Consider the following 21,052-nt stretch of genomic DNA (forward strand, 5'->3'; position numbering starts at 1 on the left):
ATTAGTAGCCTAACACTAAGTCACAATTCCTGTACCATTTACCTCACTGCACCCAGTCATGTAGGCATTTGATCATCTCCCATCATCTTAAGAAGAAAAAGGGTGCTTACAGTACAAGATATTTTGAAAGAGAGACCACAGTCACATAACTTTTTTACCGTATATTGTTATAATTGTTCTATTTTATTATTGTTGCTGTTACTCTCTTACTGTGCCTAATTTATAAATTAAACTTTATCATAAGTATATATGGAGCTCAGTACTATCTGTGGTTTCAAGCATCGCTGGGGGTTCTTGGAACATATCTCCCATGGATAAAGGGAGACTAGTGTATTTATAAAAACCTGCCAATAACAAACAACTCCTAAAGACATTTTTATTACCCAAAAATATAATCAATACTACTCTTAGGAAAAATTAAATAAATACACAGGGCTGTGCTATAAGAAATTATTCCAGAATGCCAATAATTACATACTTTTAGCTAAAATTTGCAACATCACTTAAGCTTCCAACTGTTCAATAACTTGAATAATGGAAAAAAGCAAAAAAAAAATACGAAGGAGTCTGAGAATTTAGGTCAAAGAATGAATCAGTGACAGACAATAAAATAACTACATGTGTTTAACTTGTGCCCCAGTTCCAACTATGAAATTGTTTAGTCTTTAATTTGTAGACATCTACAAACTCTTGTCAAATTATCTACAACACTGAGAGCCAGCTCATTTGTAGTAACTTATTGCCTAGAAAATATTGTTATTTTAGACAGCTACTTTTTCTGAATGACTTCTAATACTGACCTCTTCCTGATGTTTAAGTTTTAGTCTCAACTGCCTAAGAAATTTCTGAAATCCATCCAGTAAATGGGTTTTCTTACTACCATATCTAAAGATGTTTCACAAAGGTAGATGGCCAAAACACCTGTTTCACAGTATACTATATTAATAAGTGATTCCTATCTTTTTCTGGCCAATGCTTTCTTGAAAAATAAATAAATAATATCTGGTAGAGAAGACCTGGGATCCAGTCCTGTTCTCCACCACTTATCAGCTAAGTAACCCTGAATGAGTTGCTTAATCTCTCTGAGACTTATGTCCTCACATGTTTTAAAAAAAATTTTAAAGGGATGATTATAAAAACATTCCTCACAGATTTACTGAGGGCAAAAAAGAGCCAATGAAAAAAAGGGCTTTATACTATTCACAAATGCTAAATACATTTATTGTCCATTTCTTTACGGTAAAAAGATGATAGATAGATAGATAGATAGATAGATAGGGAGACAGATAGATAGATATTGTCTATTTAGAGCTCTGAATCCACTGTTGGCCATGGTCAGTATCCAATATCCAATTCACAGTAAAATAAATTTTATATTCTTTCCCAGGAATGCTATTGAAAGTTCTGTCATTCCTACAATATAAAGTATATACTCACACAAAGAGTCCTGATGATAAACCTACACCGGGAAGAGCACAAAGTGACAAAGATGCTCTCTTTTGAATTTCATTCTTCCTCAAGTCCGTTTCTTCTACCTTCTACCCCAATGTCTGTGTTTTCTCCTAATACTAATAAAAATTTCCCCTGATGCTGTCTCATCCCTCTGGGCTCCTACAGCAGAAACTGTTTTTAAGCCAGATCTACCTTTTTTTAAATGAATCACACAAGTAAAAACCTTTCACTATAAAAAAAATTATAATAATATGGAAATCAAAGTACCAAGTATCCCTTCACGGCTCATACTCCTTCCCTCTCCCAAGTTAACCACTGAATTGAGGTTTTTAAATATCCTTCCAAACCTTCCTCCATACGTTTAGATATACATATGTACACATGTATAGAAGACTTCTGTACACAGATACAGTCATACAATACCTGTTATACTGTAGACTGACACTTAACCTACTTGCCATTCAGTCCTGATCAACACTCCTGTAGTGGCACTTTGGCAATACAGACAGTACTTCCCAGTGGTGGGTCACTGAGATCATTCCACTCACAGCACAGTTTCTTAGAGCTTCAACAAGTATTTACTAAGTGCCTACTTTGTGCCACATACAGGGTGTAAGGTCCTGAACAAAACAGGCATGGTGCCTGCCTTCATGGAGCTAAAAGTATGGCATAAGACACAGCATTAAATAAATAATCAGTTGTGAATATAATTTCAAATGGCATAAGTGCTAAAATAAGATGTTACAGGAGCAACCTAAATGGGAAAAGAATTTGAAAAAGAATAGATACATGTGTATGTATCACTGAATCACTTTGCTGTACACCTGAAACTAGTACAACATTGCTGATCAACTATAATCCAATATAAAATAAAAAGTTAAAAAAAAAATAAGATGTTACAGGAGAACACAACCAGGAAATCTCATTTAGATGGGGGCTAGGAGAGCCCTCTGAAACTCTGAAAAAATTACATTCAAGCTAAATCTGAAGCATTGTAGAAATCAGACAATTCATAACAGGAGGAGAAAGAATGATCCAGGAAAAGGAAGAAGGTGAGCAAAAGCCCCCACTGGAAAAGGGCTTGGGGCCTTCTGGTAACAAAGAGAAGGTCAGTGAAGCTTTACGGAAGTAAACCACGGGGAAAGCAACACAATATAAGGCTGAACAGGGGAGAGGTGCCCAATCACATGGCAAATCATTGAGCATTTGGAGCTTTTATTCTAAGAGCAAAGGGAAGCCATTCAATAGCTCTGAATGATCACAAGATCTACTTTTGATTTTTAACTTACATTTTTTAGATTTCCTGAAAATAATATAAATGGCTGCTAGGTAGAAAACAGATGAGAGAGGAGCTAGAACACTTGTGAAGAGACTAGTCAGACAACAGCTGGTGGTGCTGACACTGCAGATGGAGGGCAGTGGCTGGACTGGAGGCCAAAGAGCCTCTGAGAGGAGCTGATGAGGCTAAAGAGACACGTGCATTTCAGGAAGTAATGATATCTTGGGCTTCCCTGGTGGTGCAGTGGTTGAGAATCTGCCTGCCAATGCAGGGAACACGGGTTCGAGCCCTGGTCTGGGAAGATCCCACATGCCGCGAAGCAACTAGGTCCATGAGCCACAATTACTGAGCCTGCGCGTCTGGAGCCTGTGCTCCGCAACAAGAGAGGCCGCGATAGTGAGAGGCCCGCGCACCGCGATGAGGAGTGGCCCCCGCTTGCCGCAACTAGAGAAAGCCCTAGCACAGAAACGAAGACACAACACAGCCAAAAAAATTAATTAATTAAAAGAAAAAAAAGAAGTAATGATATCTTGAAGTCCACACTCAGGATTGGGACAGGATTCCATTTCAGTAGCTCACTTTACTGAGGAGTCCCTCTCAATGGCTGTACGCTTGCCTCTGGCTTTCTTCACCCTTTCTTCTCTACAATCTTTTCCTGTCCCAATTTTATCTCCCCATATTGTCCCTCTGCCTCCCTCCATCGCTTCTTTTTTCCCTCCATAACCTTCTCCCTTACTTAGATACAATATGAAACTGAAATAATTTTTAAATGTTTACTTAATGAATAGTTAATTTAAAATCCAAAGGATTCAAACATGTATATATACATTCACCGAAAGATATGTACTAGAATGTTCACATCAGCACTATTCATAAAAGACAAAAACTAGGAGCTACCCAAATGCCCTCCAACAGCTGAAGAGATAAAACTGCTATGTTCAAATAATGGAATACTCCTTACTCAAGCAGGAGAATCAATACATCCACAACAATATAAAATCTCACAAACATAATGTTGAACAAAAGAAGCCAGACACCAAACGGCATTTTGTGGAATATAAATTCTACTTACATTAAGTTTTTTTTTAAAAAAAGGCGAAACTGGGCTTCCCTGGTGGCGCAGTGGTTGAGAATCTGCCTGCCAATGCAGGGGACACAGGTTCGAGCCCTGGTCTGGGAAGATCCCACATGCCGCGGAGCAACTGGGCCCGTGAGCCACAACTACTGAGCCTGCGCGTCTGGAGCCTGTGCTCCGCAACAAGAGAGGCCACGACAGTGAGAGGCCCACGCACCGCGATGAAGAGTGGCCCCCGCTTGCCACAACTAGAGAAAGCCCTCGCACAGAAACGAAGACCCAACACAGCCAAAAAATAATAATAATAATAATTAATAAATTTTAAAAATTTTTTTTAAAAAAAAAGAAAAGGCAAAACTAACCTATGCTTTCAGCAGGCAGGACAGTAGTTATCCTTGCGCATGTGACAGGGGAGGAAGAGCACCAGGAGGATGTGTGAGGAGCTGGTAACATGTTTCGCGGGCTGCTCATTACACAGACATGTTCAGTTTGTGAAAATTCACAGAGTTACATAACATATGATTAGGTGTACTTTTCGGCGTGTATTCTGTACTTCAAAAAAAGTTTTTTAAAATCAATGAGTTTAGACCTTTAATGTCCAGGGGAAGGGAGCAGTAGTAACAACGAACCACTTCTTTGATCCGTGATGCCCTGTAATGACCTTTTTCACCCCAGGAGACAACTGCGATATAGCCCTGAACTTGGAACCACGAAATCTACTCTCAGATTCCCAGCTTTATACTTATTGTTCTTCTACTGTGCCGTGTCCTACTCTAGGCACTGAGGACACAGCTGTGATGCCAGATGAGACCCCTGCCTTCTTTGAGGCAATATATGCTTGAAATTGGCAAGAAGCTGGATCCCGTAATGGAGAAAAACAGGGGAGACCTGCTTTTGATGGAATGGTCTAGCTAGACAACCCTGAACAAGTCACTTAACTTACTTGAGTCTCAGTTACCTCATCTGCCTTAAGGGATTATTATAAGGATCAAATGTGATAGTATCTTTCAAAGCACTCATAATGATAGCATTATTCATGATAACAGCTCTTATTACATTATTGTCCTTACTGCTCAATATAGAGTTGCTTGAGTTAACCAATGTCAGCCTGGTCTACACACTAATACAGTAACAATAACAAGGAATAATATTTTGGAGGTCGTTAATTCTCAATTAAGAGGTTTCTACTCTGGGTAGAAGCAGGTGTATTGATAAACAGCTCTCCACTCCCTCTAGAGGGGTGCTAATGACACAAAGGCCTGACTCAATTTCAGCACAGCCTTCTCCAGCCTTTAAAGAGAAGCAAGCACAGAAAGACGGAGCTAAGAGAGGGGCAGGCTAGAGAAGTGATATCAGCTTCTCAGAGATCAAATTAACCAACCAAAGAACATATATGCAGTACCTTCATTTATTATCTGACCAGCACTTTCTTGGTACCACAATGAATCAGGGTCCATACTTAAAGGAGCTTAAGATATGGTATCAGAACTAAAATCAAACAAAGACAACAAATTTAGGGGAAAGCAAAAGGACTGAGCAGTCAGAGACTTAGTATCAAATCCTGGTTCTGCCATGTAGCAGCTTGGGACCCTCACCTTGACCTCTCAGGACTGCTTCCTTCCTTGTAACAAGAGGATGCCAACACCTACACCTTGTGCAGTGATGTTGCAAAAGGCAGTGTAGCTAATGTGCCTAGGACACGATGTGGTGTAGCAGCTACTATTACTGCTACCATCATCGTGATTATTTTATAGGCAGAATTCCACTAAAAGCCACTAGTATGCAGCCCAAAGTGTCTACACGTTGGTTCCCTCTATTCTTTCTGACTGCATTCCCTCAGTCCTACACGGAGCAGTATGTACTCAGATACATTTACACTATAAGGCTAAAAACACAGTGTGAACGTAAATCTATGTGCTCGCACAGACTGAAAAGGTAAAAAAGCCTCTTTGAGTTTTCAGAACCTCAGCTGCTTCTAAAACTATGAGGATGCTCTCCCTGCTACTTATTCTGGCTTAAATCTTGGGGCAGCCTCCTTTACAGAAGCTATTTTCATAAGAATTTACAGGTCAAGAATAAGTTCACAATTTCAGCACTGTTTTAGCTTTCCTCACAGTACTTGATTTAGTTTGCCTTCTCAGCCAAAGGCTTGAATCAAAGCATAAATTGAAGGAAAAAAAAAAAAAACAATGGTGAAAGACTGATAGCCTTTTCTGTAAGGTCAGGAATAAGACAAGGATGCCTGCTTTCACCACTTCTATTCAAAATAGTACTGGAAGTCCTAACAAGAGAAATTAGGCAAGAAAGAGATATAAAAGGCATCCATATCGAAAAAGAAGAAGTAAAACTACCTCTGTTTACAGATGACATGATCTTACATGCAGAAAACACTAAAGATTCCACCAAAAAAAACCTGTTAGAACTAATAAACAAATTTCACCGAAGTTGCAGGATACATAATTAACACACAAAATTCAGTGGCAGTTCCATATACTAACAATAAACAGTTTGGAAAGGAAATTACAAAAACAATCCCATTTACAACAGAATCAAAAAGAATAAAATACTTAGGAATAAACTTAACCGAGGAGGCAAAAGACTTGGACACTCAAACTACAGAACATTGCTGAAAGAGATTAAAGAAGGCACAGACAAATGGAAAGACATTCTGTGTTCACTGAAGACTGCTGAAATGTTGATATTACCCAAAGCGATCTACAGAGTCAATGCAATCTCTATCAAAAGCTCAATGACATTTTTTGCAGAAATAGAAAAAGCCATCCTAAAATTCAAATGAAAGCTCAAGGGATTCCCTAATATCCAACACAATCCTGAAAAAGAAGAACTAAGTTGGAGGTCTCACACTTCCCAACTTCAAAACTTAATATAAAGCTATGGTATTCAAAAGAGTGTGGTACTAGCATAAAGACAGACATATAGACCAACTGAATAGAATAGAGAGCCCAGAAATAAGCCCTCACATATATGATCAAATGATTTTCAACAACAATACTAAAAGCATGTAATGGCAAAAAGATTGTCTTTTCAACAAATAGTGTTGGGAAAACTGGATATCCACGTGCAAAAAAAAATGAAGTTGAACCCTTATCTTACACCATACCCCAAAATTTTTAATTATAAACTAAAAATGGATAAAGACCTAACCATAAGAGCTAAAATGATAAAGCTCTTAGAAGAAAACATAGGAGGAAAAGCTTTATGACATTGGATTCAGCACTAATTTCTTGGACATGACACCAAAAGGACAGGCAACAAAAGAAAAAATAGATAAGCTAGGTTTCATCAAAAGTAAAAACTCTGTGCATCAAAGGATACTGTCAAACGAGTGAAAAGGCAACCCATGGAATGGGAGAAGGTATTCGCAAATCATATATCTGATAAGGAATTTGATATCCAGAATATATAAAGAACTCCTACAACTAGAAAACATAAACAAAAAAATTTAAATAGGCAAAGGACTTGAATAGACATGTCTCCAAAGAAGATACACAAATAACCAATAAGCACATGAAAAGATGCTCAACAACTTTAGGGAGATGCAAATCAAAACCATAATGAGATACCACTTCATATTCATGAGGATGACTATTATTTTTTAAAAAAATTAAAAACCAACATGTGTTGGTGAGGATATGGAAAAATTAGAACCCTTGTGCATTGCTGGTGGCAATGTAAAATGGGGCAGCCACTGTGGAAAACAGTATGGTGATATCTCAAAAACTTAAACATAAAATTACCATATGATCCAGCAATTCCACTTCTGAGTATGTTCCTAAAAGAACTGAAAATGGACTCAGAAAGATGTTTGCACACCCGTGTTTATAGCAGCATTACTCACAATAGCCAAAAGGTGGAAGCAAACTAAGTGTCCACCAGTGGATGAATGGATAAACAAAATGTGGCCTATACACGCAATGGAATATTATTCAGCCTTAAAAATGAAGACAATTTTGACACATGCTACAACGTGGATAAAACTTGAAGATATTATGCTAAGTGAAATAAGCCAGTTACAAAAAGACAAATTCTGCATAATTCCACTTATACGAGGTACTTAAGGTAGTAAGATTCATAGACAAAAAATAAAATGGTGATTGCCAAGGGCTGAGGGAAGGGAGGAATGGGGAGTTATTGTTTAATGTGCAAGGAGTTTCAGTTTTGCAAGATTAAAAATGTTCTGGAGACGGATGGTGGTGATGGCTGCACAACACTGTGAATGTACTTAATGACACTGAACTGTACACTTAAAAATGGTGAAAATGGTAAATTTGTGTTACGTATATTTTACCACATTAAAAACAAAGTATGTGCTAAGCCCGAAATTGAAACTCCATGTTAATAATTTAGCGAACCACAAAAATTTTTAAATAATGCTTTTTAAATGGAAAAGTCTTAGGAGTCTATAGATGAAAAAAGCAATTGTTCTGAGGGCATTATACCTACTTAACAGTAGAACATCAAGATGTTTCCCAAAACTTCCACTTGATTCCAGATCTCTTATCAATAAGTTGGCAAGAGCAAAGGCTGAGATAAAAACCTTTTCAGAAAACAAAAAGGATACGTTTTTCAAAAAGTCAAGAGAAGCAAGGTCAATGGGAAAAACAGCTTTCATAACATGCCATTAGAAAGATAACCAAATGACTCAGGAAATGTGGCCCTGGAAAGGAAAATTACGAAATTATTTCTCAAGACCATGGCACCAAAAAGCAAGATTATTCAAGCAACATGGAAGCTAAAAAGGGGGCTGTGTTACATGCGCATAAGGAGTCCTTTAACATATGACTGATGGCACAGGACAGTTAATTTGGAGCCCTGAAACAGATTTATGTACCTATCAACATGTATAAAAGAGCCCCGCTTTAATCTTAAAGAATTTTGCAAATTTGTCATTCTAATTAAACAAAAACTAGTCAAAAAGTACTACCTTAAAATTGCACAGAATAGAGAGGACAAAAGATAACAGTAGGAATGATTTTTTTTTGTTCTCTTTAACAATGCAAAGTAGAGCTAGGAACAGACTAAATTAATCTTATACCTCTTTCCTTTACACGTTAGACTGGCTACTTCCCTTCACCTCTTCCCCTTCCCCAACTTCCATACCAAGTGAAGTCACCCTGAAATTAAGTCACTGCAGGGCATGAAAAGCCCAAGACTGACAAACATTTAAAACTCCGAACTCAGATTTATCCTAGCATTCACCACCCCAGACTCTGTGTGAACACTGTGGAATCCTAGCAAAAGTTCCCAAGGCCAGTGCCTGCAGGGTTCACTGAGTCAAGGCCAACACCACCACGCTGACTTTTCCCAAAAAATCCTAAGTACAAAATATCCACAACCCCACCCACCACTGCCCTCACTAGCTCTCCACCTTCCAACAGGGCTCCCTAATCTAGCCTGCACACCATCTTACCAGGCCTTGCCAGGCAGGCTTCTTCAACCCTCTGCTAAGAACTGCTGCATGTCTCTGCCCAAGACACACAATGTTCAATCTCTAATAGCTGTTGAAAAATGTTAGGTTCTATCTGCTGGAAAAAAAAAAAAAAAAGTTGATATCTCCATGCTCATTCATTCTTCAACCTAATCAAATATTCCAAATTATATCCACCTGCAGGGTCTAAGTTAGTCACATTAACTTTTTCCTGTCTCCATAGATCTCCAAAAATCAATGAACAGGATAGAAAGTTACCCTGGAAACAAAAGTCTCTGACTCTCCTGTCCTTTTCTGCTCTATGATTTCTGACCTTTGTAATACATGTGTGAGCTCCTTTTTTCTCTTTTTTTTTTTTTTTAAAGATTTAATTTTATTTCTTTTTGGCTGCGTTGGGTCTTCGTTACTGCGAGGGCTTTCCCTAGTTGCGGCGAGCAGGGGCTACTCTTCGTTGCGGTGCACGGGCTTCTCATTGCGGTGGCTTCTCTTATTGCGGAGCACAGGCTCTAGGTGCGCGGGCTTCAGTAGTTGTGGCACACAGGCTCAGTAGTTGTGGCTTGCGGGCTGTAGAGCACAGGCTCCGTAGTTGTGGCACACAGGCTTAGTTGCTCGACAGCATGTGGGATCTTCCCGGACCAGGGTTCGAACCTGTGTCCCCTGCATTGGCAGGAGGATTCTTAACCACCGCACCACCAGGGAAGCCCCCACGTGTGAGCTCTTACCTTGCTCTGCTCGCCTGGGTCCTATCAGACAGCTCCTTTATATCGCTTGCATAGACACTCATTCTTTATAGAGTCCCTGATTCTGGAATGCCAATGTGATTCTACCAACTAACAACGATAATACAGTGAAATAATAAATATATATAATATACATATAAACTATGAAAATATATTATATATACATTATACATAATGTTACAATAATAATATAATAGTAGCTACTATTTATTGAGCACTATGACCAAGCTATTCTAAGTGCTTTATATAAGTTATTTCATTTCATCTCCATAACTACTTTTTATTTTGCCTTTATGTGCAGTCTTTATTTCAAGTATTTGTTAAAATACCATTAGGTTATTCCTCAGGACAAGAGCAAAGATCATTCCCTGCAGAAACTTACGAACTATGTACAGAACTTTACAGAACAGAAAACAACACTTTAGCTGAAGCCTGACTGCTCACCAGTGGTTGGTGTTCTGAGTGGACTCAGCGAAGAAAGGAAATCAGGCAGGGAAGGAAAGGTGCCCCTCTGGGCAAGTCTTATGATGGTCACAGACTGGAGGCTCTGTTTCTGGAAGGTTCAAGTACAGCACAGGGATTCTATGTGTCTTTTTGGCTACACGCCAGGCTGAGGGGCCATTAGTTTAATGTCACTCAAATTCCTGGCCAGCCAAACTCCCGCAGCGAAAAGTCCCAAACTGAGGATCAAGTTCTTCCAGAGATCATTCCTATCAGTGGCGAAGTGGTAGACACCCTGAAGCCAATATCCCACATCGTCCAGAATTTCAGGAGCTTCATTTGGCAAGCCGGCAGTGTTCATGTCAACCCCACTGGAAGCCACAGCAGCACTTTTGGGCTCCGCAAGGCCTCTCACCCCCATAACTACTTAATAAGATAATTATTAATATCATCCCCATTTAAGAGAAAGCACAGAAAGGGTATGTAACTTGCCAAAGGTCATAAGCTACTAAGCAGTAAAATCAGGATTCAAACTCAGACCTCATTGGCTGAAAAACCTACATGCTCACCATTACATCATGCTGTGATCCAACACCTCTAAAGATGGCTCACTGGGCTCCAGCCCCATCCACCTTGACTTCTGGCTTGTGCCTACCCAGCCCCTCTCCCCAGCCTTGCTTGAGCTCTTCTGGTCCTGGCTATGTTTCTTTTCTCCAAATTCTTAAGTATTCTTAAGTATTCTGATAAGAGATTACTGAATTATTAAATTTTCCAATATGTCTCCTGATTCTACTTTAAATTCTATAATGGCTTTCATATATGCCAATAAACCACTAAGAATTTCCATATGATAGCAGCCAAAGAATAAACACCTAGGAGGTTAACAGTAAATGTGCAGGAACAAAATGAAGAAAACACAAATCTTTATTCACATACACAAAAATGGATGTGAATAAGACAAATTGACCATATATTCCTAAAGATGTATACTCAATATTATAAATCAGGAATACTCAATATTGTAAGACTATGATCCAAGGGCCACTTACCTATTTTTTTAAATAAAATTTTGTTAGAACACATTTATTCATTTTTGTATCGTCATAGATTTTGTGCTACAATGGCAAAGCTAAGTAGTTGCAACACAAACAGTAAGGCTCAGCTAAGTAGCTGCAACACAAACCGTAAGATGGTAAATATTTTAATACCTAAAATATTTACTTCTGACCCTTTACAGAAAGTTTGCTGACCCTTGTTGTAAAGATGTCCATTCTCTCTAAATAAATAAAGAAGTTTTATGCAATGTCAAACTCCCAGCAGGTGAGACCACAAGTACTCGAACATATTATAAAGCTATAATAATTGAAAAGCTATAAAACTGTACAAGGCAAATACAGACCATTGAAAAGAAATAGAAGGTCAGAAATAAATATAAGAATTTAGCATATAAGATGGCATTTCAAAATAGTGACTGAGTAAAGGATTTATTTTATAAACAGTGCTGGAATAACTAGATAATTATTTAGAAAAGTAATAAAATCCCATTTCTACAGTGTATTATACACCAAAATAAATTCCAGATTAATTGACTACTTTTCAATAAAAATGAAACTATTACAGAAGAAAATATAGGTGGTCTCAAAGTAGAAAAGGCATTAATTGTGCAAAATGTTAAAAGAATCCATGAAGGAAATAGATTTGATGACAACTTACAAAGTAAAAGTTTTGGCATATCAAAGATAAATACAAAAGGAGATTCTTTACAACCCCATGTTATAGCAAAAGATAGATACAAACTGAACAACTATCAATAATAACTGATTAAATTATAGTACATTCACACACTGGAATATTATGCAGAGATTAAAAAGGAGGCAGCAGCTCTATAAGTACTAATATGAAATAATCTTCAAAATATCAAGTTAATATGAATGTTTAATATGTTACTATATCAGTTATCTATTACTACATAACAAGCCATCCCAAAACTTAGTGGCTTAAGAAAACAATTTTTATTTCTCATCAATCTGTGGGTTGGCCAGTCAGTTCTGCTGGTCTCTCCCTGGCTCACCCACTCAGCGGCACTCAGCTGATGGGTTGGCTGTGGAGCTGAGCACAGCTGGGACAGCTGGGATACCTGAGCCATTCTTTCTAAAGGAAACTAGACCAGGAGACTCCTGAACATGGTGGTGGGGCTCTTCCACGAGAGTGAAACAGAACACAAGGCCTCTTAGGGCCTAGACGAAGAAGCCACACAACATCATTTTCACCACACTCTACTGGTAAAAGCAAGTCACAAAGCCAGCCCAGATTCAAGGGGTGAGGAAGTAGACTCTACCTGCTGATGAAAGGAAGGACAAAATCATATTCAAAGGAGAAGAGATAAATAAAGATAGGCAGGCTTTATCAGGAGCCATTACTGTAATAATTTACCACAGCTATTGCTTATAGAGAAATAAAAAAAAAAAAAAGAGGGCTTACATCTACAAAGAACACCTCTAAAAAGAAGTAAAAGAAGCTGGTAAGCAGTAGTTTCCTCCAGAGAAGAAAATTTGGGGAAAGGAATAGAAAGGAGACTTATCTTCTGCTTAATACCCTTTTGTATCTTTTATTTTTTTTATCTTTTATTTTTTTGTATGCTGTACATTTATTACTGCCTCAAAAATGAATGCTATTTAAGATATTCTGCATATTGAATAAATTAATTTAATTGAATGACACTGAAAACTTCGGGAAAAACCATCTATAATACCTGTGACAAAAGGTTAATCTTCATAATATATAAAAAGTTTACAAATCAATAAGAAAAAGACAAATACCCCACCAAAAAAATGGACAAATGTCATGAATTCGTAATTTTCACACACACACACACACACACACACACACATGCAAACACATGCCAATAAATGAAGCAAAATAAAAGAGCAAATACCATTTCCATCTATTGAATTAGCAAGTAATATTACAAAATTTATAATACTGATATTATCAAAACTAGAGGAACTAGCATCCTCATATACTACTAGTGGGAGTATAAATTGATAATACATTTCTGAAAACAAGTATGTGTATATTTACATATCCTTACATATAAATACAATAAACCAATATATTAAATACATCAAAAGCCTTAAAATTTACATACTCTTTGGTCTAATAACTGAAATTTTGCTGACACACAGGAATATATACATCCATATAGGCACTTTAACTTTTTATAGCCCCAGAGAAAAGACCTCCAGATAATGAAACTGACAATCACCTAATAAAAAGGCCAGGTTTTTTACTGCCTGAAAAACAGTTCCTGGACCCAATTCCAATGTATGTGTGGAGGCTACCCCATACCAACAGCAATTCTCACCCTACTGGTGTCTGACAATTCAACTCAATTCTGACACTGTCTATCCAGAGATAAAATCAGATTCCACAGTTAAAGGGCTCAGTCCCATAAGACCACCTCCACTTCAGATGCCAGGGACCCACTGGCTATAAATCAGAGGTTCCCACCACCCCCTCCTCAGGTTCTACTAATTTGCAAGGAAAGCTCACAGAACTCAGGAAAACCCATTTACTCACTAGATTACTGACTCACTATAAAGGGACATTAAAGGATCGAATCAACAGCCAGAACTTCTGGGTTTTTATGGCAGCTGCATTACATAGGCATGATTGATTAAATCATTGGCCATTAGTGATTGATTCAACCTCTAGCCTCTCTTCCCTCCCCAAAGGTCAAGGAGTGGGACTGAAAGTTCCAACCCTCCAAGCACACCGTTTGTTCTCCTGGCAACCAGCTCCCACCCTTGGGTGGGATCCAAAAGTCACCTTCCCTCAAGCATTTTCAGGAACTGAGGACAAGAGACCAAATATTACTTCACCGCTCTTGTCATTCAGGAAATTTCAAGGGTTTGGGAAGCTATGAGCCTAGAACTGTGGCTGAAGACCAAATATATATGAGATAAATATAAATCACAACACCATACTGCTTGATCGCAATGCAGTGAGGCTCAGTAGTTGACAAGCCCACCTATGCTCAAAGAGCTTCAAATTCACATTTTAGAACCTCAGCCTTTAATAGACATGGACAGCCAAGAATCATCAGTTTAAGGAAAGCCACCAACATGAAAGACAGAGAGCAAAACAGAGATAATGCAAGGTATAGAAGAAATATTTAAACATTTTTTAAACATTTAGTCAACTATACCTCAACTGAAAAAAAAAAAAACTACAATTAATATCCTACAGAAAAGAAAATACTGCATCCATAAAACAACAATATGTGTTGGGGGTCCCCAAGCTTACAGATCAAGGCCTCCAAAATTCAAAAGGAAGATAATTTGCAACCTACACTTTTGCACCTGCCCAAATTATCAACCAAGTTTAAAGTAGAATAAAGATATTTTCAGACTTGCAGGAACTCAAAAATGAACCTCCTCTTCTCCTTTTCTTAGGATGCTATTGGAGTACATGCTCCAACAAAGCTAGAGGGTAAAACAAGAAAGTAAGATATGAGATTCAACACAGGAAAGAGGCTAAGGGAATGATACAGTGATACAATGAGAGCTGCCTGGCAGACCTAGACAACAATCAATCCAGATTAAAGCAGCTCCTCCATCAATCTTCTCACCTTCCCATGTCAGCAGATGGCATGACCATCTACCTACCCACTCACTCAAGCTAACAAAGAAGTCATTCTTGATTCTCTCTCAAAACCCAAATTTAACAAACTCATCATTTTACCTTCTAAACAGCTTATAAATACATTCACTTCTTTCCATCTCCATTGCCACCACCATATTCCAAGACTCCACCATCTCTCACCTGGTCTATTGTAATGGACAGCTAACTAGTCTACCTTATCCTGCACAAGCCATTTTCCATATAACAACCAGTGATTTTTTTTAATATAAATAAGATCATGTCACTCTGCTTAAAATCCTTCAATAGCTTCTCATTCCACCCAGAATAAAATCCAAGTTCCCAAATATGGCCCACCCAGCTCTGTATAATCTGGCCCCTGACTATCTTTAGAATCTCACTTCCCTCTCACACTCCCTCCCTATAGTCCAACCACAGTGGCCTTGCAGATCCTTGAACATGGGAAGCTTTCTCCTGCCTTTGAACATGGTATTCCCTTTTTACAGCAAATTCCCCAGCTCTTTGTTGAATTATCCTCATCTTTCATGATTCACCTTTAAATGTCATTTCCTCATAGAGAGCTTTTCTAACCATCAATTCTCAACTAGCCCCTCACCAGGTCAGTTTCCCTTCATTTCCTTTCCTCCATGAGTTAAAAAGAGGGGGTTTTGTTCAATGAATTACAGTACGTCATAATAGAACAGTATGCAACCATTTAAATGAAGTTATTGAGACTTCCCTGGTGGTCCAGTGGTTAGGACTCAGCACTTTCACTGCCATGGCCCAGGGTTCAATCCCTGGTCGGGTTACTAAGATCCCACATGCCACGTGGCATGGCCAAAGAAATATATAATAAAATAAATGAGGTTAACAAAAAGTATTTAGGATATATGGTTAAGCAAGACAAGTTTTAAGTACTAGAATAAGATGGATGAGGAGAAATTTTTCTACCAGCTATCATGACATACTATAAAGTTGTAATGGTTGATACAGTGGGAACTGGCACAGGACAAGGAGGCTGACTGATCAGGACAGAAAGCCTAGAAACAAATCCATGAGTGATGTAAACTTGACTTAATAAGAGAGGTAGCATTGCAGAGCCACAGGCAAAGGATGACCTTTTCAATAAATGATGCTGGGACAACCAATTATCCATTGGGGGAAAAAACTATACTCCTATCTCACAATATATTTTACAGAAAAAATAAATTCCTATTTAAAGACCAAAAAAGGAAAACTTTAAAATTCTTAGAGAAAGATATATTACTTTTGTGTAGGACAGAATTTCCTGAAGTGGTCCCTTTCTCTCTCTTACAAATACACACACACACACACATGGGCACAAATCTAAAAAGGAAAATACTGATGAATCTGACTTCATTAAATTAAAACTTCTGGACATCAGTAGCACCAAATTAAGAACATAAGCCACAGACTTAATGCAGATATTTGTAATATATGTAACTGCCGAAAGATTAGTATCCAAAATACGTAAATAATATTTTAAGATCAATAAAAATATATATAAACAATCCACTTAAAAGATGGGCAGGGCTTCCCTGGTGGCGCAGTAGTTAAGAATCCGCCTGCCAATGCAGGGGACACAGGTTCGCTCCCTGGTCCGGGAAGATCCCACATGCCACGGAGCAACTAAGCCTGTGCACCACAACTACTGAGCCTGTGCTCTAGAGCCCGGGAGCCACAACTACTGAGCCTGCGTGCCACAACTACTGAAGCCCAACGCTCCTAGAGCCTGTGCTCCGCAACAAAAGAAGCCACCACAATGAGAAGCCCACGCACCACAACGAAGAGTAGCCCCCCATCGCCGCAACTAGAGAAAGCCCGCGTGCAGCAATGAAGACCCAACGCAGCCAAAAACAAATAAAAAATTTTTTTAAAAAAGAGTATAAAAAAATTAATTAGTTAAACAAGAATCCTGGCCTTAATACTGACAGCCTAGCAACGGAGTTTAGAAACACACATAATCTTAGATAAGGTAGAAAGCTTTAGTTGCCGTAAGAGAAATAAAGATGAATTGCGATTAAAAAAAAAACAAAACTTACTTTGCATAGATTCTTGCCTATCTATTCCTTCTGTGAGTCAGACCTAGAATATAGATACTCTGGTACCTCATCTCTTCAAGGGCAAGTAGCTATATATAGTAACAAGACTGGTTCTTATGACCTCTAAAAATCAGTCTCCTCATTTTATACCTTCCGTGTACACTGTGTCCTACAGGGTATGCGCCATTTGAGTTAATAGAAATTCCAAATGTTAATCCCAATTCTCATAACTGAGTGCTGCTGATCTAAAAGAAAGGGAAATGCCAAAAGTGACACACCAAAAGAAAAAAATTCTCTTCTCTAACTCTGCCATTGTTTTGCTATAGAAACTTGAGGAATTCACACTTTGGTTGATGGAAGGATTGAGAAAAGAACTGTTAATGAGCTTCGAAAGAACTTTCATGAATCTTTCAGCCACGTACTACATAAAAGGCATCAATAATGCTCTAGATTAATAAGGCTTTTCACATCATTTTATGTGTAACAGCTTCGTTAATGTAGGTAAAGGTATTTTTATTCTTTTTTTAAATCGAAAGAAAGTAAATTCCATAAATACTACACGTCATTAAACACTGTTTCAAATATTTTTCACAGAGCTAGTCCAGACAGAGCCAGGTTTAGTGGATTCATTTCAAATTGATCATCAGATCCACTATTTGCATTTAAACACTCAACTAAACATTCAGGATTTGGGAAGCACCGAAAAGGGAGTCTACAAAAAAGTAAAGTGACCTTATGTTGATGAATCCAACTGTTCTCTCAGAATACCAATAGAAGAGTAGGAAGTTCAGGTTTATATGTTTACATCATCTTACACAAACCAGTCCCCAGTCCTCTGGCCATCAGTCCCCTCTCATGTCTTCAATACCTCTGAAAAGAATGTTTGTGACAAACTAAAGAAAAAAGACCTTTTTGCGTGTCCTAGCCATACAAGCCAGCAAACATCCCTGGTACACAGATGTGTTTTTTTAATGATAACTTTAATGAGATATAATTCACAAACTATAAAATTCACCCTTATAGGTGCATAAATCCATCATTTTTGGTATATTTACAGAATTGTGTAACCATCACCACTAACTAATTTTAGAACATTTTCATCACCCCAAAAGGAAACCCCAGGCCTACTGATTAATTAAATTGAAGGTAATACCAGATCTTTTAAAAAGCAGCCTACCATTCCAATAAAATGTCCAACTAACCTAGTCTTCTCTAACTTACTACCTTATATCCAGGTCTTCAGCTTAGTATGAAAATAGCAAGATTTGCACAAGGCAAAAACAAAAGAGCTTAAAAAACAAAAGCTAAAAGAGAATCAAGAATGTAATGTTTCTAGTAAGAAAATGCTCAAAAAATGATGGGGGGCTTCCCTGGTGGCTCAGTGGTTGAGAATCTGCCTGCCAATGCAGGGGACACGAGTTCGAGCCCTGGTCTGGGAAGATCCCACATGCCGTGGAGCAACTGGGTCCGTGAGCCACAATTACTGAGCCTGCGCGTCTGGAGCCTGTGCTCCGCGACAAGAGAGGCCGCGACAGTGAGAGGCCCGCGCACCGCAATGAAGAGTGGCTCCCGCTTGCCACAACTAGAGAAAGCCCTCACACAGAAACGAAGACCCAACACAGCCATAAATAAATTTAAAAAAATAAAATAAATTTAAAAAAAAAAAAATGATGGGGATATGCTCAAAAGCCAACTTGACAGGGCTCTCAATGACAAAGGCTAGAACAATTGAGCCAAAAAAATAAATGAATATAGTATTTGGATTATAACCAAAAGAATAAAATAAATACCTAAAAATTCATACTGACATAAATAAATAACAGAATAAATAAATAATTGGGGGGTGGGAAGGAATAGTGCTTCTTTACAGAATTCAAATTACTAAATGTGGGAGGAATAGGGACATTAAAAATCACCCCTATACAAGAACCACAGTAACAATTATTGCAGGCAAGAACAATTAATGGATGCTGAAATTAATGGACAAAAGTATGATGAGAAACAGAACATCTGCACAGTCTCAAAATGTCACTCCACAAGACACTTATGAATTACAAAGGGAAAGTCAGTTAACTTTACAGTAGAGAAACCTGGTACACACAATCTTAACCAAGTGGTCAAAGTTAATATACCAATAACTAGACTTATGAACATCATGTACTCCCTGATTTGATGCACTGAAAATGGTACAACATCTCTTCTGTAGTATTCTTGGTTGGAAAAATAATGTTTCTCACTCTAATAAAGGGAAGACACTAGACAAACCTGTACTGAGCAACATTTTACAAAGTAACTAACCAGTGCTACCTTTAAAAGCTTAAAAATCATGAAAGACAAAGAAAGACAGGAACTGTCACAGGTTGGGAAGACCAGGAAGACATGACAACTAAATGCAATCTGTATCCTGGATTGGATCCTGGACCAAAAAAGGACATTAATGGGAAAACTGGCAAAATTCAAATAAGGCTTACAGAGTAATTATCAGCATGTAAGGATGCTAATTTTCTGTAGCATTTTGTAACTTCTCTTTAAGTAAATGTATTTCAAAATAAAAAGTTGGGTTTGCTTTTTTTTTGATTGGGGTATAGTTGTTTTACAATGTTGTGTTAGTTTCTACTGTACAGAGAAGTGGAGTTCCCCGTGCTATACAGCAGGTTCTTAGTAGTTAGATAACTACTATATGTCAATCCCAATCTCCCAATCCATCCCACTCCCTACCCCCCGCTTTCCCCCCTTGGAAAAAGTTGGGATTTTAATGCAACATTTCTGGCCTGAGATATTACTGTTTCAACTCAGTTGTGAGAAATGACTCATTTTGGCTATTATAATTTTCCTATTAGGAGAGACTCTATCAGATAATGTCAGATTTGCAATCTCAAATCCCAACTCTTACAGTGCATACTGAATTGCAGAAGACACAGCAAGAAAACAAGTCAATGATGAAAAACACACTTGCTAAAAACCACACGGCACACTGTTAACAAAGAGATATGCCTTTAAAAAAAAAAAAAAAAGAACATTCTGATCATAAAGCGATGGCCCACAGCACAGCTAAAACAACTTGAAACATAAAATGTCAAGAACTGGACAAAACCAGTCAACACGTGATAAGGTCATGACTTGATGAATTTCTGTGGTGTTCAATTTTTACAAGCCTGGTGAGAAACGTTTGCTATTAGGTAAAGCTTGGATTGGTTCTGGTACATACCCTGATTTCAAGTCAGTTATCCTCAAACAGTTTGTAGCATCCAGTCCCACTTTCCCATTGCGGACCACGCTAGATATGAAAGGGGAGAGCATTGGAGAAATTCGGTTCAAGGCCACCTCCGGAGACATTTTAGCTTGACTTGCAAATCACCACTGAAAGGAGAAGGAAAGAATGATGATCAGAATATCCAAAGGAACAAGATATAACACGCTTCCTGGAAACTAGCACAGCACACAGAAGTATCTCTTGCATGATACCTCATTTCCTGTCTTAGAGCAGCCTCTTCCAATGACCCTCTGGAAGAATCCATCTCCCTACTGCTCACCTACTCGGGACGCAGACTTTTCAGGAGCAGCAGCAACCCCTGAAATCCAATTTCCTCCCCCTTTCCAAAGCCAATGTCTACCTTGCCTCACTATACTTAAAAGCTGTCCCACTCTATCTTACAACTGGCAGGTCTGACTTTAGTTGAAGCCTCAAGAAGTCTTCACTGACAATCCTCTTCCGCATCACACAAAACACACACACCACTAGGTTAGGAATCCCTCCCTCTGTGTCCCCACAAAGAGTAAGAACTTGATTACTTATAGACAGGTGCAAAAATAAATCCTCTTTTGCAACCCAGAACTCATTGTTCAGTATGAGTTTTGATACAGATAAGAAGGAACATGATTAAAAAAAAAAAAAAAAAAAAAAGAACTTGA

General features: G+C 38.3%; 1 protein-coding gene across 4 annotated transcripts in view; it reads right to left on the bottom strand.

Moving 5' to 3' along the window:
- BABAM2 (BRISC and BRCA1 A complex member 2) overlaps positions 1 to 21,052 on the bottom strand; it is a 443,342-nt gene that overhangs the window by 418,862 nt on the left and 3,428 nt on the right. For all 4 annotated transcript variants that reach the window (XM_082427967.1, XM_082427965.1, XM_082427966.1 and 1 more), the window contains exon 2: positions 20,349 to 20,500. In XM_082427967.1, coding sequence (XP_082284093.1) covers positions 20,349 to 20,476 — 128 coding nt within the window. In that variant the 5' untranslated portion in view covers positions 20,477 to 20,500. The remainder of the gene's footprint in view (positions 1 to 20,348; positions 20,501 to 21,052) is intronic.

The sequence above is a fragment of the Balaenoptera physalus genome (genome assembly GCF_965194825.1).
Source record: "Balaenoptera physalus genome assembly, chromosome: 15".
NCBI classification, from domain to species: Eukaryota; Metazoa; Chordata; class Mammalia; order Artiodactyla; family Balaenopteridae; genus Balaenoptera; species Balaenoptera physalus.